Source organism: Alligator sinensis, unplaced genomic scaffold, assembly GCF_000455745.1.
Source record: "Alligator sinensis unplaced genomic scaffold, ASM45574v1 scaffold125_1, whole genome shotgun sequence".
In the NCBI taxonomy this organism is placed as follows: Eukaryota; Metazoa; Chordata; order Crocodylia; family Alligatoridae; genus Alligator; species Alligator sinensis.
In genome coordinates this window covers 2,273,430-2,293,296 of record NW_005841893.1, presented here as the reverse complement: position 1 = coordinate 2,293,296, position 19,867 = coordinate 2,273,430, and the positions used below count along the sequence as shown (strand labels likewise).

General features: G+C 44.3%; 1 protein-coding gene across 7 annotated transcripts in view; it reads left to right on the top strand.

The window, feature by feature from the left end:
• Positions 1-1,991: 1,991 nt before the first annotated feature.
• The window catches only part of PPM1K (protein phosphatase, Mg2+/Mn2+ dependent 1K), a 24,468-nt gene continuing 6,592 nt past the window's right edge, over positions 1,992-19,867 (top strand). Inside the window, exons 1-6 of one of the 7 annotated variants that reach the window (XM_014517155.2) lie at positions 1,992-2,047; positions 3,263-3,778; positions 5,546-5,646; positions 17,025-17,190; positions 17,742-17,886; positions 19,779-19,866. In XM_014517155.2, the coding sequence (XP_014372641.1) occupies positions 3,342-3,778; positions 5,546-5,646; positions 17,025-17,190; positions 17,742-17,886; positions 19,779-19,866 (937 nt within the window). In that variant the 5' untranslated portion in view covers positions 1,992-2,047; positions 3,263-3,341. The other 6 variants (XM_025197268.1, XM_025197270.1, XM_025197269.1 and 3 more) reach the window with 6 other exon arrangements.

The window sequence follows — 19,867 nt, the reverse complement described above, 5'->3', positions numbered from 1 at the left end:
TAAAATTGTGCCTGCTTAATAGGCAGAAAGGGGGTAGGGGTGTGTATACATATCCGTGTATACACACACACAATTTTAGACCAAGTTTGTTTCCTACTTCTAATTACTTGAAAAACAGACATTTCCTTGTCATATGCATTTTAGTCTTGATCACTTTTTTGGAAAAAAGTGATCAAGACTTTTTGGAAAAAAGTGATCAAGATTAAAGTGCATATGATAAGGAAATAAAACTTTTGGCAAACAGGAAGAGCAAAGTCACTTAGCTTGCTTTTCCAGTTTTATATACTTTCAGAATTGCAAGTGTGAAGTTAAATACACAGACCTTTGGGCGCCATACACATGTGCACATACTGTCCTTTCTGTTCTTCAGCTAGTGGTCTGGAAAGTCTCACTCTCTCAAGAGTAAAGTTGTCATGTGAAAGGACGTTGGTACAAATTGAGCTCTAATTGAATTTTCAGTTGTGCTGTTTATATGGCTGCGTATGGTAAGTGCTTTCCTCCAATTCAGTGTGTGCACTTCTCAAAAGGAGGGGCTACCATGTCCAGCAATTTGAGTTTGGGCTTTAAATCAGTGGTTTTCCATTTTTTCAGATTCAAGGCATCCCTCAGAAAATACCAGCTCTTAATTTTCACTCATTCTGAGTACTCTGCCCCGGAAAAAATTCTGCACTCGAGAGAGAGCACAGCAGGGCACAATGTTTCTGACATTGAATTCCTATTTGAAATCTTTGCATTTAGGTTGTGACTCATTTGCACACCTGACAGTATTAAGATTGTATCACCCTTGAAAGGATCTTGAGGTTCCTGGTTGAGAATCACAATTCATCTAAATAGATGAAGAATTCTTTCCTCATCTTTTTCATTATGTGCTTTTCTAAAGTGCATGATGTATTCTCAAACAACCCTGCTTTATGTTTTATGACACATTTTGTGGGGTGTCCTCTTTCTGAACATGTGTCTCTGATAAATAGCTATGATTCAACTATATGTTATGGCAGAATATTTTTCCTGTGTTCTATTCTGGACTTGTACAAACACTGAAAATCCACCTGCTTTTCAGTTTTTGCCTAAGTTGCGGAGTTTGGCTCCTGAGAAATGAATTTGGTGGAAAATGAAAATTAAACATGACTTGTCCTGGGGTTTTTAAGCAACTCTCTGAATTAGGTGTAGGAAACCTGAATATAGCTAATGTTTAGTGTTCCTTTCCTACTGAATCCCTATCTTAGAATTGAAGCCAAAGTTGGTTTTGAAAACTGGCACATGCTCAGTTTCATTGTGCTGTATAACATGAAGGGAAATTTACATACTTAAGTGGTGACTCAAAGATGCCCAACTGAAAGCAAGTCAAGCTACATGACCTAGAACAGGGGTAGGCAATGTTTTTGGCCGGGGTGCCAAAAAACCTGCAATACCTACCTTGTAAGGTGCTGGAGTGCCAGCATGCCAGAAAAACAAAACCCAGGGGAGGGTACATGGCAGGACACACTGCATATGAATATAGTTAATCATCATAGACATTGCTTTTTTCAGTAAATACCAGGTTTTCTAAAATTTCTAAACCTGAGGTTAATAAACGCAACTTCATGTACTGCCTCAGTTCTTGTGTAGTCTTTTCATAAGTATGTTGTGAGGAAAGCGAGACAAAAAAGAGAAAAAGGGGAGAGAAAAAAGATAACAGAGCAAAATGAACTGATTAATGTGCAGAGAGCCAAAGCTGAATATGAATGAGGCTAACAGAGCAAAACCAAAGTGAATAGCAAAAACGAAGACTGAAATAATGGAACAAGGCAAAATAAACGGATTAACATGCGATCTCGAACGGTGCAGCAACGAGCAGCTACAGGCCCCCCGAACCACGTGCTTCCCTCGTACAAGCACGGGGGAGGAGGGCGCCTGCACCCCTTCCTCCCCCGCGTCCTGCCGCGGCGGCACCCTCGCCGCCCCCGCATCGTCCTGCCCACGCAGCTCCGGGCGGGCGGGCCGCACTGGGGCGGCTGCGGGGCCGGGCTGGTGGAGCCGGGCAGAGGTCGGCGTCCGGCGGCAGCAGGTCAGTGCTGGCGTCCGCGCCTCGGGGGTCGGGGCTGCGCTCCCAGCCTGCGCGGCCCGAGCGGGATTGCGGGGGGGGGTTGCCGGCCCTGATCTAGATTAATACTGAAGGGATGGGGCGAGAGAGAGAGAAGAATGCATCCCGGCAGCACGGTGCAGTCTGACTCCGAAGTATCTGTGTTGTTTAAAATCCGAAGCTGTCAGTGACAATGACCATCTTCATCAGCTTTACCGTATGTCCCTATTAATCTGTGCTGCAGCTTCATTTATTTGCTACAAATCACCCATCAGCACATTTGAACGTCATGGTTCTTGCTGTTATTTATATAGTTAAGAAGAATAAGCTGATGTTTTGCCTCACTAGGACTTGTGCTGAAGGGCAGCTAGGAAGGTTACTTCCCTTGCCATTTGCAGCCGAAAGCAAGTCGACTTCGGGAGAGCGCTTTGCACAATGGTTTGTACCAAATGACTGACTGCTTATAACGTTTCTATGGATCATAGGTTTTTGCAAGCACCAAGCTTTTGTCCAGCAGCCTTTAAAATAAGTTTGTGCTTCTCCCTGAACTGAATTTTTCAAACCACAGATAACCCCCCACCCGCCGCCAAACAAACGGAATGTACAAAGCTGTAACAGGAGACATTACCAGAACACTGTAGCAACCAGCCAAAATGACAGTCTCTCCCATGTAAATCCATTGCTTTTGTTTAAAAGATTAAATTTTGTCAGAACCAGGCATCACACCCCTTATGTATCAGAAACTAGATCAAATGGAGAATTCCTGGAACTCCTCCTTAAGATGGTGTCATTCTAGTCTAATATATTTTACTTCCTCAGAGAGAGTGCTAGTTTTTTCTAAACTGCCTGAAGAAGTGCGTTTATAATATGGTCACCTTACTTTGTTTATTACAGAAGTTTTACTGAACAATAATGTTGTTAGTACTAAAATTCATTTTATTACAGCCACTAGACAGTCTGGTTACTAGCAAGGAGAAATGCATCATGCAGTTCTTTTTTTAGTCTATCCGCAGGATTAGATATTTGATCCCAAGTTGAGGCTGGTCTAACATAAGGTTATTTCTTAGTGAATCATGCAGATGGTTCTTTATGGTTGCCTCCAGGTAATTCAGTGCACGATGGCTGACCTCAGAGTAGGGAAATGTTTCCTGGATGATGTCACTTAAATTCCCTTTTCTATATTTCTTGTTCCATGCCCAGTTTTCGTATTGTTTTTGAAGACATTCCAGCCACCCAGTGCCAATCTTTTATTCACAACAAAGGTCTGCGGAACTGAGTTATGTCAACAGTTGCTTTGATTACTGTGGTGAGAAATGGAGGTTGTCAAGTGAGGAGAGTGCTGCTGATGCCCCGCCTTTTGCAAGACAGCAAGTATGTGACTGCTGTGCGCCACAGTTCTACGACGCAACGCAGGACTTCCTGCTTTGACCCTGATGGCAGTGGGCGGCCCACCACGTGGGACTCCTTTGGCATCTGGGACAACCGGATTGATGAGCCCATCCTTCTCCCACCAAGCATAAAATATGGGAAGCCCATTCCCAAGGTCAGCCTGGCCAATGTGGGCTGTGCCACTCAGATTGGCAAGCGGAAGGTGAACGAGGACCGCTTCAATTATGCTGAGCTGACTGACAGCGTCCTGTATTTTGCGGTGTATGATGGGCATGGCGGGGCAGCTGCAGCTGATTTCTGTGATAAGTACATGAAGAAGTATATTGAGTACGTATGTAGGGTTCTGAGGTTTGGCTTTACTATTGGTTGTATTAGTTGCACCTAGTCTATAGAGCTGGAAAGGACCTCCTTAATTACAAAGTCTAGATAGGGTTGCCCATGATAACCCTATCCTGTAGGATTATAGGAATCCTAGGAGGGCTCCCATTGTGTTAGGGACTGTACAAATACATAGTAAAGCACAGTTCCTGCCGTGGAAAGCTTCCAGGTAAAAACAGACAAAAGAAAGGAACATTTGCAAGAGGTAAGGAAGATAAATAATATGATCATCCCTGCTTCTAGAGACTAGGACCTAAGCCCATGCTTGGCAATGAGAACTGCAAGTTGTCACACAAGGGTAGTTTTGATTATTGACATGGGAATCCTGCTGGATCTTCTCTGTAAAGAGCCTTGCTGCTGCTTGCACATCTTGCTTTTGAGAGCTGGGAAGGATGCTGTGGTACCAGAGTAGTTGCAGAGGTTAGACATGGCCAGGAAAAGCAGTTCCTTTACCCTTGAAAAAGAAAGGTCCTTTAGGCACTCTTAGTACAGGAAACCCTCACTATTTGCAGGTTTGACATTTGCAGTTTCAGATATTCGCAAATGCTGAATCCGCATTTTAAATACACTTTATACATTTACAGGAGCTCCTCAGGAGCTCCATGCTTACTGCTGCCAGGCTCCTGCTGCTGCTGCTGCCGGAGCCATGCCCCCCCCACCCCAGCTGCCAGGGGTGCTGTGTTCATGAACGCAGTGCCTTATTCATGGATTTCACCATTTGCGGGTGATATGAGAACATATCCCCTGTGAATGGCAAGGGTCGCCTGTATTATTGGGGTAGATGGCATCCTTTTCTCTCCCTTCTTCTTTACCTGGGGGAGCCTCTCTCCCTGTGCAGAGATCCAGCATGAGACTAAAGAAGGTCTCATGCCAATTCCCTGTAGAAGAGGGAATCTCACAGAGCAGACCCTATCCAAAACCGTTGAATTAACGGGGGCATTTTAGGTGCTCGCCACCATCCAGGAGTGGGGCTCCAAAGAGCACATAAGTTGCACACACGATCTGTAAAGACCAGGTCAGTGGTTAGGCCACTGGAGCCAAGGGTATAGCCCAAACCACAGGCTGAGTCAGGGTTCAGGAGTTGAAGATTGAATTACTAAAGTCGTGTAGAGTTCCCAAAGGCCAGAGTCCAGGGACAGAGCCAAGCAGGGTGAGAAGCTAAGAAACTAGAGAGCACAGGTTCCAGGGGACTTGCCACCTTCATGTACAACTGTTGTCTGGCCTGCAGTCTGCTTCTACAGGCAGATTTAAATGGAGAGGCTGATCCCCCCAACAGCTACTCAGGAGGTCCTAACAGTGGCCAGCTGGATCATGAACTGTGGTAGTGCTGCTAGTTGGAGCCCTGGGCAGATGCAGCCAACTAGGCAATAAGCCCAAGTGCAGTTACCTGTTGGGGCACCTGACAGAGTGCTCAGAATTAAGGGCACTTGATACTGTACATGTTCCAGAAGAGGCTCATCGTTTACTCTAGGTGGCTTAAATTAAGGCTGTCCACGTTCTGAGTGGTGCAGAGTGTTCTGACAGGTAAGAATTGCCATGGCTGAGTGTTAACTTCCATTCAGGTTGAAGGGCAATAGTTCGTTAATGGTTTTATACCAATCTGTCACAATAATATAATGTGAGTCAGCATCTGAGAAGACAATTCTGTGGAAGATAGTGATTTAGACAATGCTGTGCTTGAGGAAAGAGTTGAAATTGCCTTTATTTTGTTTCCAGAGAATTTCTTCCTCAGGAGGAGAACTTGGAGATTGTGTTGACCAAAGCTTTTCTAGAAATAGACAAAGCATTTGCAAGACACGCTCACTTATCTGTCGATGGTAGGTAAAGCAACTGTTTTTCTTTGCCGGCGTGTGGAAATGGCTTTCTATGTAACTGCTAAATTGTTTTTGTTTTAAGACTTTTTGAAATGTGCTTGATGCTAGGAAGCAATGTTATGTAATCAAAGTTTTTCTTGGAGTATTTCGTGCAAACAAGACAAGCAACTTCAATCATGCTTGAACACATTACTAGGAAATGGTATGAAAAAAACCTAAAGCTTGGGAATGGATACAAAGCTGAATTCTTGCAAAATATTCACTGATGTTACCTTAGAGGGCTACCTAATACAAACAATAGAACATTTACCAAATTTAATATAGCTCCAGAGAGTTGAAATTCAACAAGGATAAAAACTATCTTAATGCTAGGTGAGAGAGAATGCTAGTACTTACTGTGGCTTTTAGAAAAAAATAACATCTAAGCTTCCCTTCTTGGCACTGCTGTGGCAGTTGAGTAAAAAAAAATGATGCTTAGATTAGTAAGATAAGGAATTAAATGTAGCTTTGTCTGCCAGTGAGAGAGAGAGTCAAAGTGAAAACACATGGTCTGTCCCAGATTTTTAGTTGTGGTAAAATTGGCTGTAAGCCTGTTTTGCACTTCCCCCATCCTGGGCTGGCTGTGTCAGGTTATTCCAGTATATGCTTATGCTGATTGCTGATGGCCTGCAAGGTTGTTTTTAAGTAGCTGGGGCTTGCAATAATACAGGGAAACTGGTCATAAACTGTGGATGTGGTAGGAGCCATAGAGCTGGCCCTCCCCCACCATAGTGCTCTGTAAGAGTGTGTTGCTAATCAGACTGCTAGACCAGGTTGCACTCCTGGTGTGCAGTACCTCCAGCACAACTGTGGATTGGGACAGTGGTTTGAAAAGCTTTGCAAGTAAAGATAAACAGAGCATTTAGTGGGAGATATTATGCTTCTAAACACACAGTAAAAATAGGCAATCTGATTTGAATGGAAAGGGTTTCTTATGTTAAGTAAAAATGCCAAAACATGCATTTTGCTTTAGACTCCAAATATTTCCCTCTAGAGTGTTAATAACCCACAGTAGCACTGAGGTTTTTTTTTAACCTGGCTTTTAAAACAAGCTAAGCTGCATAGAATTGGATCTGACATTTTAGCAACTTCTCTTTGGTTTTAACAAATTCATGTTGAGGACTGAGATGAAGACCCCAGTCTCCCATTTGAATCTTCTATTCATTGTTTTACCATTTATTGTGCTGGACTGAAACACAGCAGCACTTGGAAGTCTATCTGATATTCATCTAATTAGTCCTATATGACTTGAATGGTTCACCCTGAAAGCTCCAGCTCAAGAAAATATTTCAATCATATTAAGAAGGTGTATAAGTGCTTTTCTGAACTGAAGCTGAAAAGCACGTTTCATTTATAACCACATACAGCTTTATGGTATTTGCAAGACTCTTCCTAAAAAGGAGCTGACTGTCCCATTTAAATGGAATTTCTTTGTGTTTCGGAGCATCTCTGTGAAGAGAGGCACATCATAACAAGGAAAATATTGTTGCTTAAAACACTGTTTTGATACATTGAAAGTGGCTGTTGATTTACAGCCACAAAGGATTCTAACATCTCAAATCTATTTTATTGGGAGATGCATGGTTAAGTCACTCTTCCCCTTTTTGAATAGTTCCCTAAAACTGGTTAGAAATCTGAGAGGTGCCAGTAAAATTTTCAGAACAGCTAAACAAGTTACAGGATGTTGGATAAAGTGTTCTCACTAGTCCAGCTCAAGGAGATATGAAAATTAAACTGACAATTCAGTTTTCATCAGTAATACCACACTTAGCGCCCTGTAAAAAAATATTATGAGGAAAGAGCATCAAGAGATGCTTCATTCTGTAAGGTACAGAGTGCTTCTCTAGAGAGGTAGAGTGTCCTCTTGTAGGAATTAGTAGGTGCTGAAAGTGTTCGGCACACTTTTGTATATTGACTAGTCTCTGAAATCATGCCATAAAGGCATGAAATGGGACATACAGACACAAACAAGTAGTGGTTTATCAGCATAATTCATTTAGCATGTACAGTGTTGAAATTTGAAATTTTTGAGACTTGTTTCTTTTAAGAAGTTGAATAAAATTGAACTGCTTTTTTGCATGTATCCTTACAAAAGCCTACTTCTGTACTGTTACAATTTTTTAGCAGAGCTGTTTGTAATTTTTGGCTATTCTAGATGTGATGGAGTCAAAAGTGAAAGTTTTATTGAAACCAGTGGTCCTGGAACACTGAATGTTTCTGATAACGTAAGGAGACCCAGGTGGTGTCTTCCTAATTAAATTCTGCCTCATCCTGGGAATTGGAAAGCAATACTCCAATTAATTGATCAATGACCATCTCTGCTGATTCTTTGAGGTCTTGGTTTATACTTAACTACAGTGGATATTAAGGATTACTTGGGTCTTAATGCTAATACCTGCAAACAAGGCAATGCGATTAAGTTTCTGCATAAATGTAAGCAGAAACAAGACCTCACTGAGTGAGCTAAAGCTGTAGATAATTTGGGGAAGACAGTTTGGGAATGTTGCTATGTAAGTGGCCATTAACAGAGCTTAAAATGTGGGTTTTGTTGTAGGAACTGTGGCCTTTATTTGAAAGCTAAACGCTTTTTTGTTTGTTTTTACAACCCCTCCCTCAAAATAAAATTACCCTTTACATAGCTCAAATATTTTAAAAACACATGAACTAGTGGTTACTTCAAGCTCCAAATATAAAATTTCATAGATGTAGGGTCGGAAGGGACCTTGCAGATCTTCTAGTCCGACCCCCCTGCCGTGGGCAGGAGAGAGAACTGGGCTCAAATGACCCCAGCCAGGTAAATATCGAGTCTCCTCTTAAAGACCCCCAGGGTAGGAGCCATCACCACTTCCCTTGGAAGTTGGTTCCAGATCCTAGCTGCCCTGACTGTGAAGTAGTGCCTTCTAATGTCTATTCTAAACCTACTCTAGCAACTTACAGCTGTTATTCCTTGTTACTCCGGGGGGCACTCGGGGAAACAAGGTCTCTCCCAAACCCCGCTGGTCTCCCTTAGTAAGTTTATAGAATATCCTATATCTGTTTTCCATCTTCTACATGTTCCATAACTTTGTTTAGAGATTAGCTTAATGCCTTAATGTGAGGTTTACCATCTCTGAAAAAATATGAATGTACAAAATGTTATAGCCCTGGACATACATTGCTGTCCACTTAGGCCAGGGACAGACCTTCAAAAAGCCTGAGCCTAAATTGATTCAATCTTTGCAGGTTAGTCTAACCTGCCTAGGTTGAATGAATTTGTAATTACACAGACATATGAGCAACTTCCACAGCACAGTTGCTCAGGCCAGGAGTTGGGGGGCGTTAGAGCATGCCCCCAGATGCAAGGAAACTGTGCTGTGGAAGGGTGTGGCCAGCCCGGGCAGTAGCCTTGGCTTAATTCCCCCCTCCTTGTCCCATCGGCAGGGACCTGAGCTGGGTTTGCCAGGCGCTCCCCACTTGCTGCTGCAGTGGTGGAATCAGGCGCGGTTAGACATCGGCCAGCATGACCCCTGAGGCAGAGGGGGATTATTCCCCTCTCTATCCCCCCTGGCCCGGGGGGACCGCAGTCGGGTCTGCCCACCCTGCCCACCACTGCCCACTCCCTGCTTGAGGCAAGCGGTGGACTAAGCCCTCTTCTGCCCCCTCTGCTGAACGCCAGAAGGAGGGGGAATAATCCCCCTCCCTGTCCCCTGCCTAAGGGGCCCTGCCAGCCGATGTCGGGCTGCACCCCTGCCAGGCTGTTGCAGCAGCGAGGGGGCATGGCTCTTGATGGGGGCAGCAGCTCCTGTCACAGTGTCGGGGAGCACAAGCCCCTTCCCAGCAGGGGCCACGCTAGAGTGGGCAGAGCTGTGGCGGACTGTGCGTGGCAGCACTGGAGCTTGGAGGAGGCCAGAGCCCCACCAGTCTGCGGCAGTTTTCCCTGCCCCACAGTGTGCCTATCCCCTCCCCCCCGCCGGAAAGGGGCTCACACTCCCTGACATCGTGGCAGGGGCTGCTGCCCCTGTCAAGAGCCCTGCCCCATCGCCACTGCACCATCCTGGCGGGGACGCAGCCAGACACTGGGTGGCAGGGCCCCTTAAGCGGTGGGCATCGAGGGAGGTTATTCCCCCTCCCTGTCCCCTGGCATCCAGTGGAGGGGGCAGGAGGTGGCTTATTCTGCTGCTTGCCCCAGGGAGCAAGTGGTGGCAGTAATTGTGGTGGGCAGAACTGGCTGCAGTCCCCTGGGGGCAGTGGGGATAGAGGTGGGGAATAATGCCCCTCCCTGCCACCTCTGCCTTGGGCCATGCCAGCCAGTGTCTAGCTGTGCCCATCCCTGCCACTGCAGCAGCGAGGGGGGAGCACCTGGCAGACCCAGGGAGGAGGAAATTAAACCCCTCTCTGACCAGTTCAGCCAAGGCTACTGCCCGGGCTGGCCACACTTCCACTGCTGGAGCAGCCAGCATGGAGAAGTGCAGGTCCATACTAGTAGGACAGGGGAGGGAAGCGGGGAATAAACTTTTTCCCTGCTCCCTTCCAGGGCCAGTGTCTGGCTAGACCCTTGCCTGTCCCTGCTCTGGCTGGGGAGCAGAGGTGCGGGGCCAGCCCTGCTCGGCTGGAGCAGAGAGTATGGTGGGATGCTGGGGGACTCTGGTTTAACTTAAATCAGCAAGGGGTCTGGGACAGACATTGCATAAACGGATTTGAGCTCAATCAGTTAAGTCTGATACTACATTCAACCAGGTTTATCTCAAACCAGTTTGGGCCATTTTGAAACTGGTTTATGTGCACTGAACGTCTGTTTTGTTACAGGTTTAAACTGGTTTCTGATCACTTAAACTGGTTTATGTATAATGTCTATCCCTAGCCTTCATGTCCAGTCCTTTCCTGAATCTTGTTAAGTTTTTGGCCTTTTCAAAGTTTCAGTTCTGAGCAAGGGGTTTATTAGAAATTTTCATAATAGATTCCTTATCCTAGTAATTTGGATCATGAGTCATATTCCCTACAACCATGCTCATCTTCAAAGCTCTGCTAAATTCTGGTCTGTTTCATAAGTGTGTGTGTGTGTGTGTGTGTGTGTGTGTGTGTAAATAAAAGTTCAAGCTATATTTTTCCATGGCTGAATAAATATGTAAATATTTTGAACAACTGAAGCAGCACCAGTTACCTTCCTAATGATGGCTTTTTTATTTTGGCCTTCATGATAAACTTGAAACAAAAGAAAGGTAACAGAAAAACACTTGATTACCCAAGGGCATTTGTTAACAAAGTCAGACAACCTCACCCTCAATCTTGCACGTGGAAGCCACATATGTACTGAATAGCAATGGATTCAGGCCTGTGTGTCACGTTAAGCACACACTTAACATGCTGAGGTAAATCAAAGCATAACTCTGGAGAAGTGTCTGCACAATGGGCAGCCACCACTGAATTAAGACAACAGTTATATTAAATGACCCACTGCTACTGCAAAACATACCCTTTGTGAACAGCTATGGTGCACTTAAATGTTTTGCTGTTTTGGGGCCAGAAGGCTCATGCCACTTGGAGGAGATGACCGTTGGACAGGGGGTGACACATCATTAGCAGTTGATATATGCTTCCTGGGATTAACATAATGCAACAGGCACAGAAAAGAGAAGCTTGAGCTTGCAAGCTGTATCTGTGAGCCATCCTCCTAGTTTACCTTGCAGGAAACTGTGCTATTTAAAAAAGAAAGAAAAAAAAGAGCCCCACACTGCTTTGCTGTCAGCCATAGAAGCATGTGATGTTTTAGAGATGGATGCAGGATCTTGCAGCTCTGCCTGTCCTACTGCTCTGCCCTAGTCTGTCTAGTCTGGTGGCAGGGAAGGTCTTCCTGCCTGAGGAACCTAGAATGAGCATGCAAGGGAAAACCCTTCATTATAGGTCATGACTTACTCTGATAATAGTGCATATTGAACAGAAAACACTTATGACCTGCTTTAGCTGAGAATCACCATCTTTGGTGCTGCTACTGCTTCAGTTCTTTAAAGGCCTGATCCAAAATCTACTGAAGCCAGCAGGGATCTTTTTTGCAAACTTCAGTGCTCATTGTATCAGACTTTAATCACATTGGCCATTTGCTTCTGGAATAGCCACCTCATTAAATGTTGGTTGGCCGGTGGGGGGGGGTGTGCGCACGCGCGCGTTGTATAGGCACTCCTGGAATCTTAATGCCGAACAAATAGTTAAGCTAATTTTTAAAGAATGTCTAAAATACTGAATCAGTCTTTTTTTTTTTTAAGTTGCCATTCTAAAACATGACTATTTTTCCTTTTTAATATGTTAACCTGCAACACTGAGGAAAAGAGAGAGCTGCAGAAATGTGTGCCTTTTCATAAAGCCAATATAAAACATTTGCTTTTTTGTAAAATCCCATTAAGAAGATACCCAATACAAATATTCTCCTCTGTGTATTTATGCATGTCTATTTATCTGTGGGTCACAATGAGCCATGGAATCTCTATCCAGTGGCTTTAAAATTGCCTGTGTTTAGTTGGCAGTTACTCTGAGCCTTTTTGTTTTAGAAACAAGCTCTCTAAATTGATCCATATACTGTAGTTAAAAGTTATGTCAGATTCTCTGGCTTACCCATATAAGATGGCTGGGCATTTGCCAATGATTTCTCTTTGGTCAAGAAAACTTGCTACAGGGTTGAAGCTATAACAGAGATGTAGTGAAGTTGTAGGGTTGGGGGGGAAATACCTGAGCAAAACAAATTGGAAACATATGAGACCACAGATGTGTATAGATTTAACGTGACTGAGCCAGGTTAAATTGGACATGATTCATTATCACAGGACTTTTCTATTCTAGCATGCCCCAAGTGAAAAAGCAGAACAGGCAAAACCAAAGTGAAAACTTCCCTGTGTTTTGCAGCTCTTACTCTGTCACCCCCAGTGTTGTAAGTTGGTTTTGTTTGAACAAAATCCCTGGGTGAATTTCCTATTTGCCTCTGTGTACGTGTTATTTATGGCAGACACTGTACCGGGTCAGCAGCTCTAGAACTGGAGGCCCTGGACACTGTATGCTGGGCTTCAGTGGAAAGAGAGATCTGCTTAATTTTGTCCCAGGTGAAGGAGTCCGGCGGTTCCTAGCCTGGACTACTGGAAGGTTCCCTCATCCTCTTTGTCACATTAGTTGAGATGACTTGCAGTAAAAATTGTCCAGTGAGTGTTAAGAACCTATTGAACGATCTTAGTTTTATAGTGATATTGTTAGGAAAAAAAATGAAAAAAGTTTTTATTTTTAAATGTTGAAGCCAAATATGTACAGATGCAATAGCATCTTATCTTGCTAATTAGATCTGAAGCAAGAATAATAAAGCAGTAGAAATTTAATGAATTCATCATTTCTAAATTTTGGAACTGTGCCCGTCACTGAAATAATATGAAGCATCTTTTATACAGGAAGGGCCACATTACTCCTCCTTCCCAACTGATTACTGCCTTGCTTCATGAGTGGTTCATTAGATCCAAATCGATCCCAGGGAGGGGAGCATAAACCACACATTTTTCTAAATGATGATGTTCAGCTTTTTTTCTGGCTGCCAACATTTGTAAAGGGGGCCTATTGCTATAGTAGCTACTTCAACCCATACAGCTTGTATAACTGGCTTCTCAGGGCCATCCATGGAATTGGTGATGGCAGCTGCTTTGACTTCAAATATTTGGGTCATGTGTTATTGCACTTTAAAAATTCAAGTCTGCCTTCACCTTTAAAAAGTTGTAGAGGAATTTGGAAATTATTCATCCCGCTTTAGTCTGTGGCTTCTGCTCTGTAACTTGTTCACAGACTGATATTTGGCAATACAGTTCCAAAAGCAAGGAATGAACTGAGAGGCTTATGACAGCTCCTCATTCATTTTAATTCCTTAGTTAAACATGCATATCTTGAATTACAAGTAGCTTTATTTAGGCTTTTTCATTTCACTTGGTTTAACTGTCTAGTTAAAACAGGTATTTTACTGGCTGTGCTAAGATTTCTAATTGTGGTGCTACATTTTAGTAGCTTTGTAGCATGTTTTAATGCAAGGCTGAACCACACTAATCCGTGCTTAGTCTGGAACAAAATAGAAGCTGGAAATGCTTTGCTAAAAAGCCAAATGCTACAGGTGAATTACTGGTTGGGTGTGAGGAAGGAAAAATTGGGGTTTTGCATCATTTGTGCCTCAAGCACAACATTAACCAGAGGCCCAATGTAAATGAGGCTGGAGTTGATTGAGAATTGAGTGACTAACACTGCTGAAGCCTATAAGTAGGGAATTACTGAATTCGCAATTGCGTAATTTAAGTGGAAAATGTGAATCCAGGCAGGATCTGTGAAAAATGGCAGGCTCTGTGGTTTTGGCAGGCTTGCAGCGAAAAAAACCAAAACACCCCCCACCCCCCAAAAATAAACCTGGCAAGCAGAGAAAAGGGTTGGAAGCCCTGCAGCCGGGGGCAGGGGGTGTGCAGGCAGGTCTGCTTGCAGCAGGAGGTGCGAAGGCTGCAGGCAGCTATGGCCTGCAGCCTCCATGCCCTCCTGCTGAGAGCAGCCCTGTCCTCATCCCCCCTCCACTTGCTCCCTACCATGCTCCAAGACTACATGGCTTCTTGCCTTTTTCTTTGATTGCTGGTAAGTTGGGGGTGGGGGGGGGGGAAATCTTTTTGAGTTTTTTTTAGTGAGCCTGCCAAAATCACAGAGCCTGCCACTGGGGGATGGCCTGAAAACACAGCTTAATTACCCTGATTAAGCCTGGGGAAGTCATTAATCCATGTTTAAAACACATGGATTAATAGCTTCCTTGGGCTTAATTACGCTGATTAAGCTGTGGTTTCAGGCTATGTGGCAATCAGAGGCATCGGGTGACCCTGCTGCACTCAGCCCGCAGAAATGGTGGCCGGCCCCCGGATCCATCCGTGAAATCGGCTGGCTGTCTCATTGGAGTTCGGTAGACCCCTACCTTTAAGTCACTAAAGGCTTATTGAGCCAAAAGATGTCATCACAGTAATAATGCCTGTTTTAAATAGAAAAGGTTTAGTTTAGAAGGGTTTTTTTTTTTTGTTTTTGTGGTTTTCTTTATTTTAAATCATAAACTTCCATTATTTTCATTTCACAACAAGGCTCAATGCATCTTTAAAGCTTTGTCTGGCTCCTCCCAAGCTCTTCACAAGCCTGGTTTTCAGGGGTGCTAAACAGCCACCAGCTTAGCGGGTGTTGTTGTTAAGACCTCCAAGTGCTCAGCACCTCTGAGAAGCAGACTGTAGCAATTGATTCTGGTGCCTGTTGTACATCTGCAGCTCCCAGTTGGCAACCGGAACTGTAATAATCAGATCCAGAGTGATTTGGTGGATCAACTATTAACAAAACAGCAGGGCCAGATACTAGCCACTAACATGATCCCTTTGGTCACGTCTTATGCCCCAACTGGGTAAATGGGGCTGTCCCAGCACGATAAAACCCCTGAGTGGCAAAAAGCTGGCATTGTTAGCTCCTTGCAGGTCCCCTCCCCTTTCTCTGACTCACTGGAGAAGTCCTCAGGTTGTGCTGGAAGAGAAAACAGGCACAGTCAAGATTCGGGTCCATATTTTTATAAGAGGAGGTGGTAGTTGCAGAAAACCCATTTATTTACTTCTAATTTGCATGAGGCAAAACTGGAGTACTGTGTCCAGTTTTGGGCTCCACAATTCAAAAAGGATGTGGAGAAGCTTGAGAGAGTCCAGAGAAGAGCCACGCGCATGATCAGAGGTCAGGGAAGCAGACCCTACGATGACAGGCTGAGAGCCCTGGGGCTCTTTAGCCTGAAAAAGTGCAGGCTCAGGGGTGATCTGATGGCCACCTACAAGTTTATCAGGGGTGACCACCAGCATCTGGGGGAACGTCTGTTCACCAGAGCGGCCCAAGGGATGATGAGGTCGAATGGTCACAAACTACTTCAAGATCATTTCAGGCTGGACATTAGGAAGAATTTCTTTACTGTCCGAGCCCCCAAGGTCTGGAACAGCCTGCCACCAGAGGTGGTTCAAGCGCCTTCATTGAACACCCTCAAGATGAAACTGGATGCTTATCTTGCTGGGATCCTATGACCCCAGCTGACTTCCTGCCCTTTGGGCGGGGGGCTGGACTCGATGATCTTCCGAGGTCCCTTCCAGCCCTGATGTCTATGAAATCTATGAATTTGGAAAGAGGAATATACTTGGGGATTCTGGCTTTCAGCTTGAACCAAAACCAACTGCGGAAATGTTTCCTGATTTTAAAGACTAACTACTGGAGAAAAAACCCAGAATATAGCAAGGTCCCTAGGGAGGCTCTCAACCAAATTAACATCTGTTCTACACTCCAGGCTCTCTTCCTACACAGGCTTTCCTCTGCCATTGCTTGTAGCATGCTAAGCAGCTCTCACTGGTAGTTGCAGGCACTGTGGGAACAGTGTGTGTGTTAGCAGTAAAAATCTGTTCCTTTCACTTTGGGTAGTTACACCATTGGTGCTTAGACAGCCTCTGCTTGAACTGGTGTCAGAGCAATTCATTCAGATCTTCAAAAAAGGACTTTCCTTGGTACATAAAAGCACAAAGGTGGACTGAAACTAGAATCCAGACTCCCTAAGTACAGTTGTATTAGTTAATCCTTTTTGGTTCCAAAAACAAAAAAGGGACTGTGTTGCCCAATGGTGAAGGGGAGGGGGAAGAGGACAGTGGAAGGCCTGCCTAGTACTCTACTGCACATGATATCATTAACTTACATCTGTATTCAGTGCTACCAGCAATGCAGGTGACAGACTGATTAGTAGCATTTCCTGCTGCATTGTACTAGTATGGATTACCACACAGGGCATGAGGCAAAGCTGAATCAGGACTAAAATATCTGACACTTACACATATCTGGCATCTGAAGGTGCTGGAGCAGGGGAGTAGAGGGATGTAAAGGATTTCTTTTTTTGGAGCAGGCACCAAAACTATTTAATAGCATTGTTGAAACACCCCCTTGACCTACAGGAGGAGGGGCCCTTTATACTTGCAGTGGGGTTTATCCTTACTGATGTCCCTGTGTGCTGCAGCTAGGGGGCAATATCCCAATATTTTAAACCAAGCACAGATAATCTCTTTGCTTCATAGCTAAGGAGGAGCCATTCTTTCCTGACACTTACTTGCATGGAGCCATGTTGTTACCAAAAATGCCTTTTCCCCTGCCCCACTACATGCATGTTTCTGTTTGCTGTACAATATTTCCATAGCTTTAGTTTAAACTTAAATCAGGTGACTCGCCAATATATTAGATCACATGTATTTTTGACAGTTCTGTTATAAACACATCGGCAAAACTTCCAGACCTCTTTAATTCCCTTTTTCTTTATGTGATGTTTATAGCAACCTTGCTGAACGCTGGGACCACTGCAACAGTGGCCCTACTGCGAGATGGTATTGAACTGGTTGTGGCCAGTGTTGGAGACAGTCGGGCACTCTTGTGTCGAAAGGGAAAGGCTGTGAAGCTCACCATTGACCATACTCCAGAAAGGAAGGATGAGAAGGAAAGGTATATCTTAGTTGTGCTAATAACTTTGTGGGGTAGCCCAGGTCAAACTCTGTTTACACTGTCCTGCAGCTCTGGTAGAGTCAATGGAACGAGCATGAATGGCGTGTGCCCCCAGCGGCTGGTGGGGCACGACTGTGCTGGTGGTGGTGAACAGGAAGCTCTCGCAGATGCCGCTGGCACTGTCAGCAGGGGCTGGGTAGGGGGGTGGTGGTAACCACCCACAAGCGCTGGTGGCAGCCAGGGGTGATCATGGACCGCCCACAGACGCCATGCTGGCAGTGGGGTGGTGAACGGCAACTGCCCACAGGTGCTGCCGAAAGTGTACCCCCTACGCGTCACCTCTGGGAATGAGGTCAGTTCACAGGGTCTGGGTTATAGCACTACACAGCTTGAAAAGCCTGCCTGAACACAAATCCCTGTGACGCTTTTGAGGTGGGAATGTACTCCCCTGTCTAGAGACACAAGCAGTTGGGGAGAAAATGCATACCTGAAGGCCATGATGGTTTGAACCTGGTTCACACTGACCTTCCTCTCTCTTGTGTTTTGTACAGGATAAAGAAATGTGGTGGCTTCATAGCCTGGAATAGTTTGGGACAACCCCACGTGAATGGGAGGCTTGCAATGACACGTAGTATAGGGGACCTGGATATGAAGAGCAGTGGAGTGATAGCACAGCCAGAAACTAAGAGGATTCAGGTAAAAGCTGTGGTTAACAGGGAAATTAACAATATGGTTAATGGGAAACCTGAGTGTTAGAACCCAACTCCATGCAGCGCCCAACATCTAGGGAGACAACAATCCAATTGCCCATGGATCCTGTTACTCATTAGCCAGACCAAGCAGGGAGCAAACACCAGCATACATTGCTTGCAACAGCTTTATTCAGAATGGAGACAGCTTCGGACTAGCTTCGAAAAAACCAACAAACCAGGGAGCCGCACGGAACAACATTTTTTTTTTTCCCCACATTTATACTCTTTGGTTTATGCTCATTACCATTTATTCCACCCTGTCCCTCCTTCTGTTCCAATCCATTTCTCCTCCCATCACAAGCTCTGCCTGTTTACTGTTTGCTTCATTAGCATGGAATTACCTATGCATTTTACTCATTTACATGCCTCTGTGTTATAAGTGCATGTCTAAGACCTTGACTTCTCTTCTTCAGTCAATGGGTGGACTTTGATTAAAACCTGGAGGCTGCTTCACCAATCACCATTCACCTTTTCACATATGTTCATCTCAGTTACATGTTATCTTCTACATTCCAATCTGTTTTTCTGTCTCAGGTTGCACCACCTTCCACATTCCTAAAACGTCACCTCATTCACAGCATGCAGACTCGCTGCTTTTTCCTCAGAAAATGGTTGACACAGTTAAGATGGTTACTTAACATAAGCAACTGGTTGGCTTAGCTATCATTCTGCCTTGTGGTCAGCAGCTCTGCTAGGCCACAGGTCATGCCTTTATTCAGCTGCAAATCCAGTGCTCCCCAAGATCCAAATATTGTCACCCTAACACTGAGCAGTAGGATCATGTGATGAACAAAGCATGTTGTGCAGCAGTGAAACACACTTGGAATCCAGAAGTCAAGTTTATATCTCGATGAGAGTGTAAATTGGGAGTAATTCCCTGGAAGTCATTCCAGACTGACTAGTGTGTCACTAGTGTGACAGTGTAGTCTGGCACCAATAATAAATGCTGACATGGAGGAGTGTTTATCTTAAATAGCATGGCTTAATGTGAGGAGCAAAATAAAACTTGACAAGCATTGCTTAAATATAATGAGGTTTTATTTTGGGGAAAGGGGAATGGGATGGGGTGTTCAATAGATTCTCTGCAATTCAAGTTGAAGCTAGTTACATATTGAAGAAAAGTTATCTGAACAGGGGGAATTAATATGCTAATTTACACCGCTCAGTCATTAGTTTAAATCACATAGGAAAGCAGCAAATGTATGCATGTACATGTAAGCATGAGTGTAAGAGAGTGCATTTTATTAGGGCTTCATGATGGTTCAACATATGAAGAAAACTTGTTAAATTCTCAAAAATAAACAGTTTCCCTGCCCTGCCATTTTTCCATTGCCACCTAATTAATCTTCCCACAAGATGGTGAGAGAGCCAGGACATGAGGAAAGGCACATTTGAGGTAGATCTACTTAGGAGTTGGGAGGGCAGGAGCTAGAAAACACTTCTCTATTAGGTAGGAGATCCAAGAAAGTGAACAGAGGTGATCATAAAGATCCTATCAGGTTTTAAAACCTACAATAACTTGAGGATTTTTTTGTTTACTGGGTAATATTAATGTGCTTGGCTTTTTGGTCTGTTTATGTAGCTTGGGTCAAGAGTTACTACTGTGAACTGGAGCACCTTCAAGTTTATTTACCTTATGTTTTGATTATGACCATATTGAATCATTAGTGTGTTGGTGCATTAACCATAGTTCTATAGTTTGGGTTCTTCTAGGTGATGGCCATGCAGAAGTGGAAGAGGATACAACACAAGATCTATTGTAATAAGATAAAATGTAGCAGTGTTCTACCTTGCAGAGATTGATTTTTATGATGTATGTTGTGTCCCCAATTCTAGTTGCATCATGCAGGTGATAGCTTTCTGGTCCTTACTACAGATGGCATTAACTTCACAGTGAACAGTCAAGAGATATGTGACTTAATTAA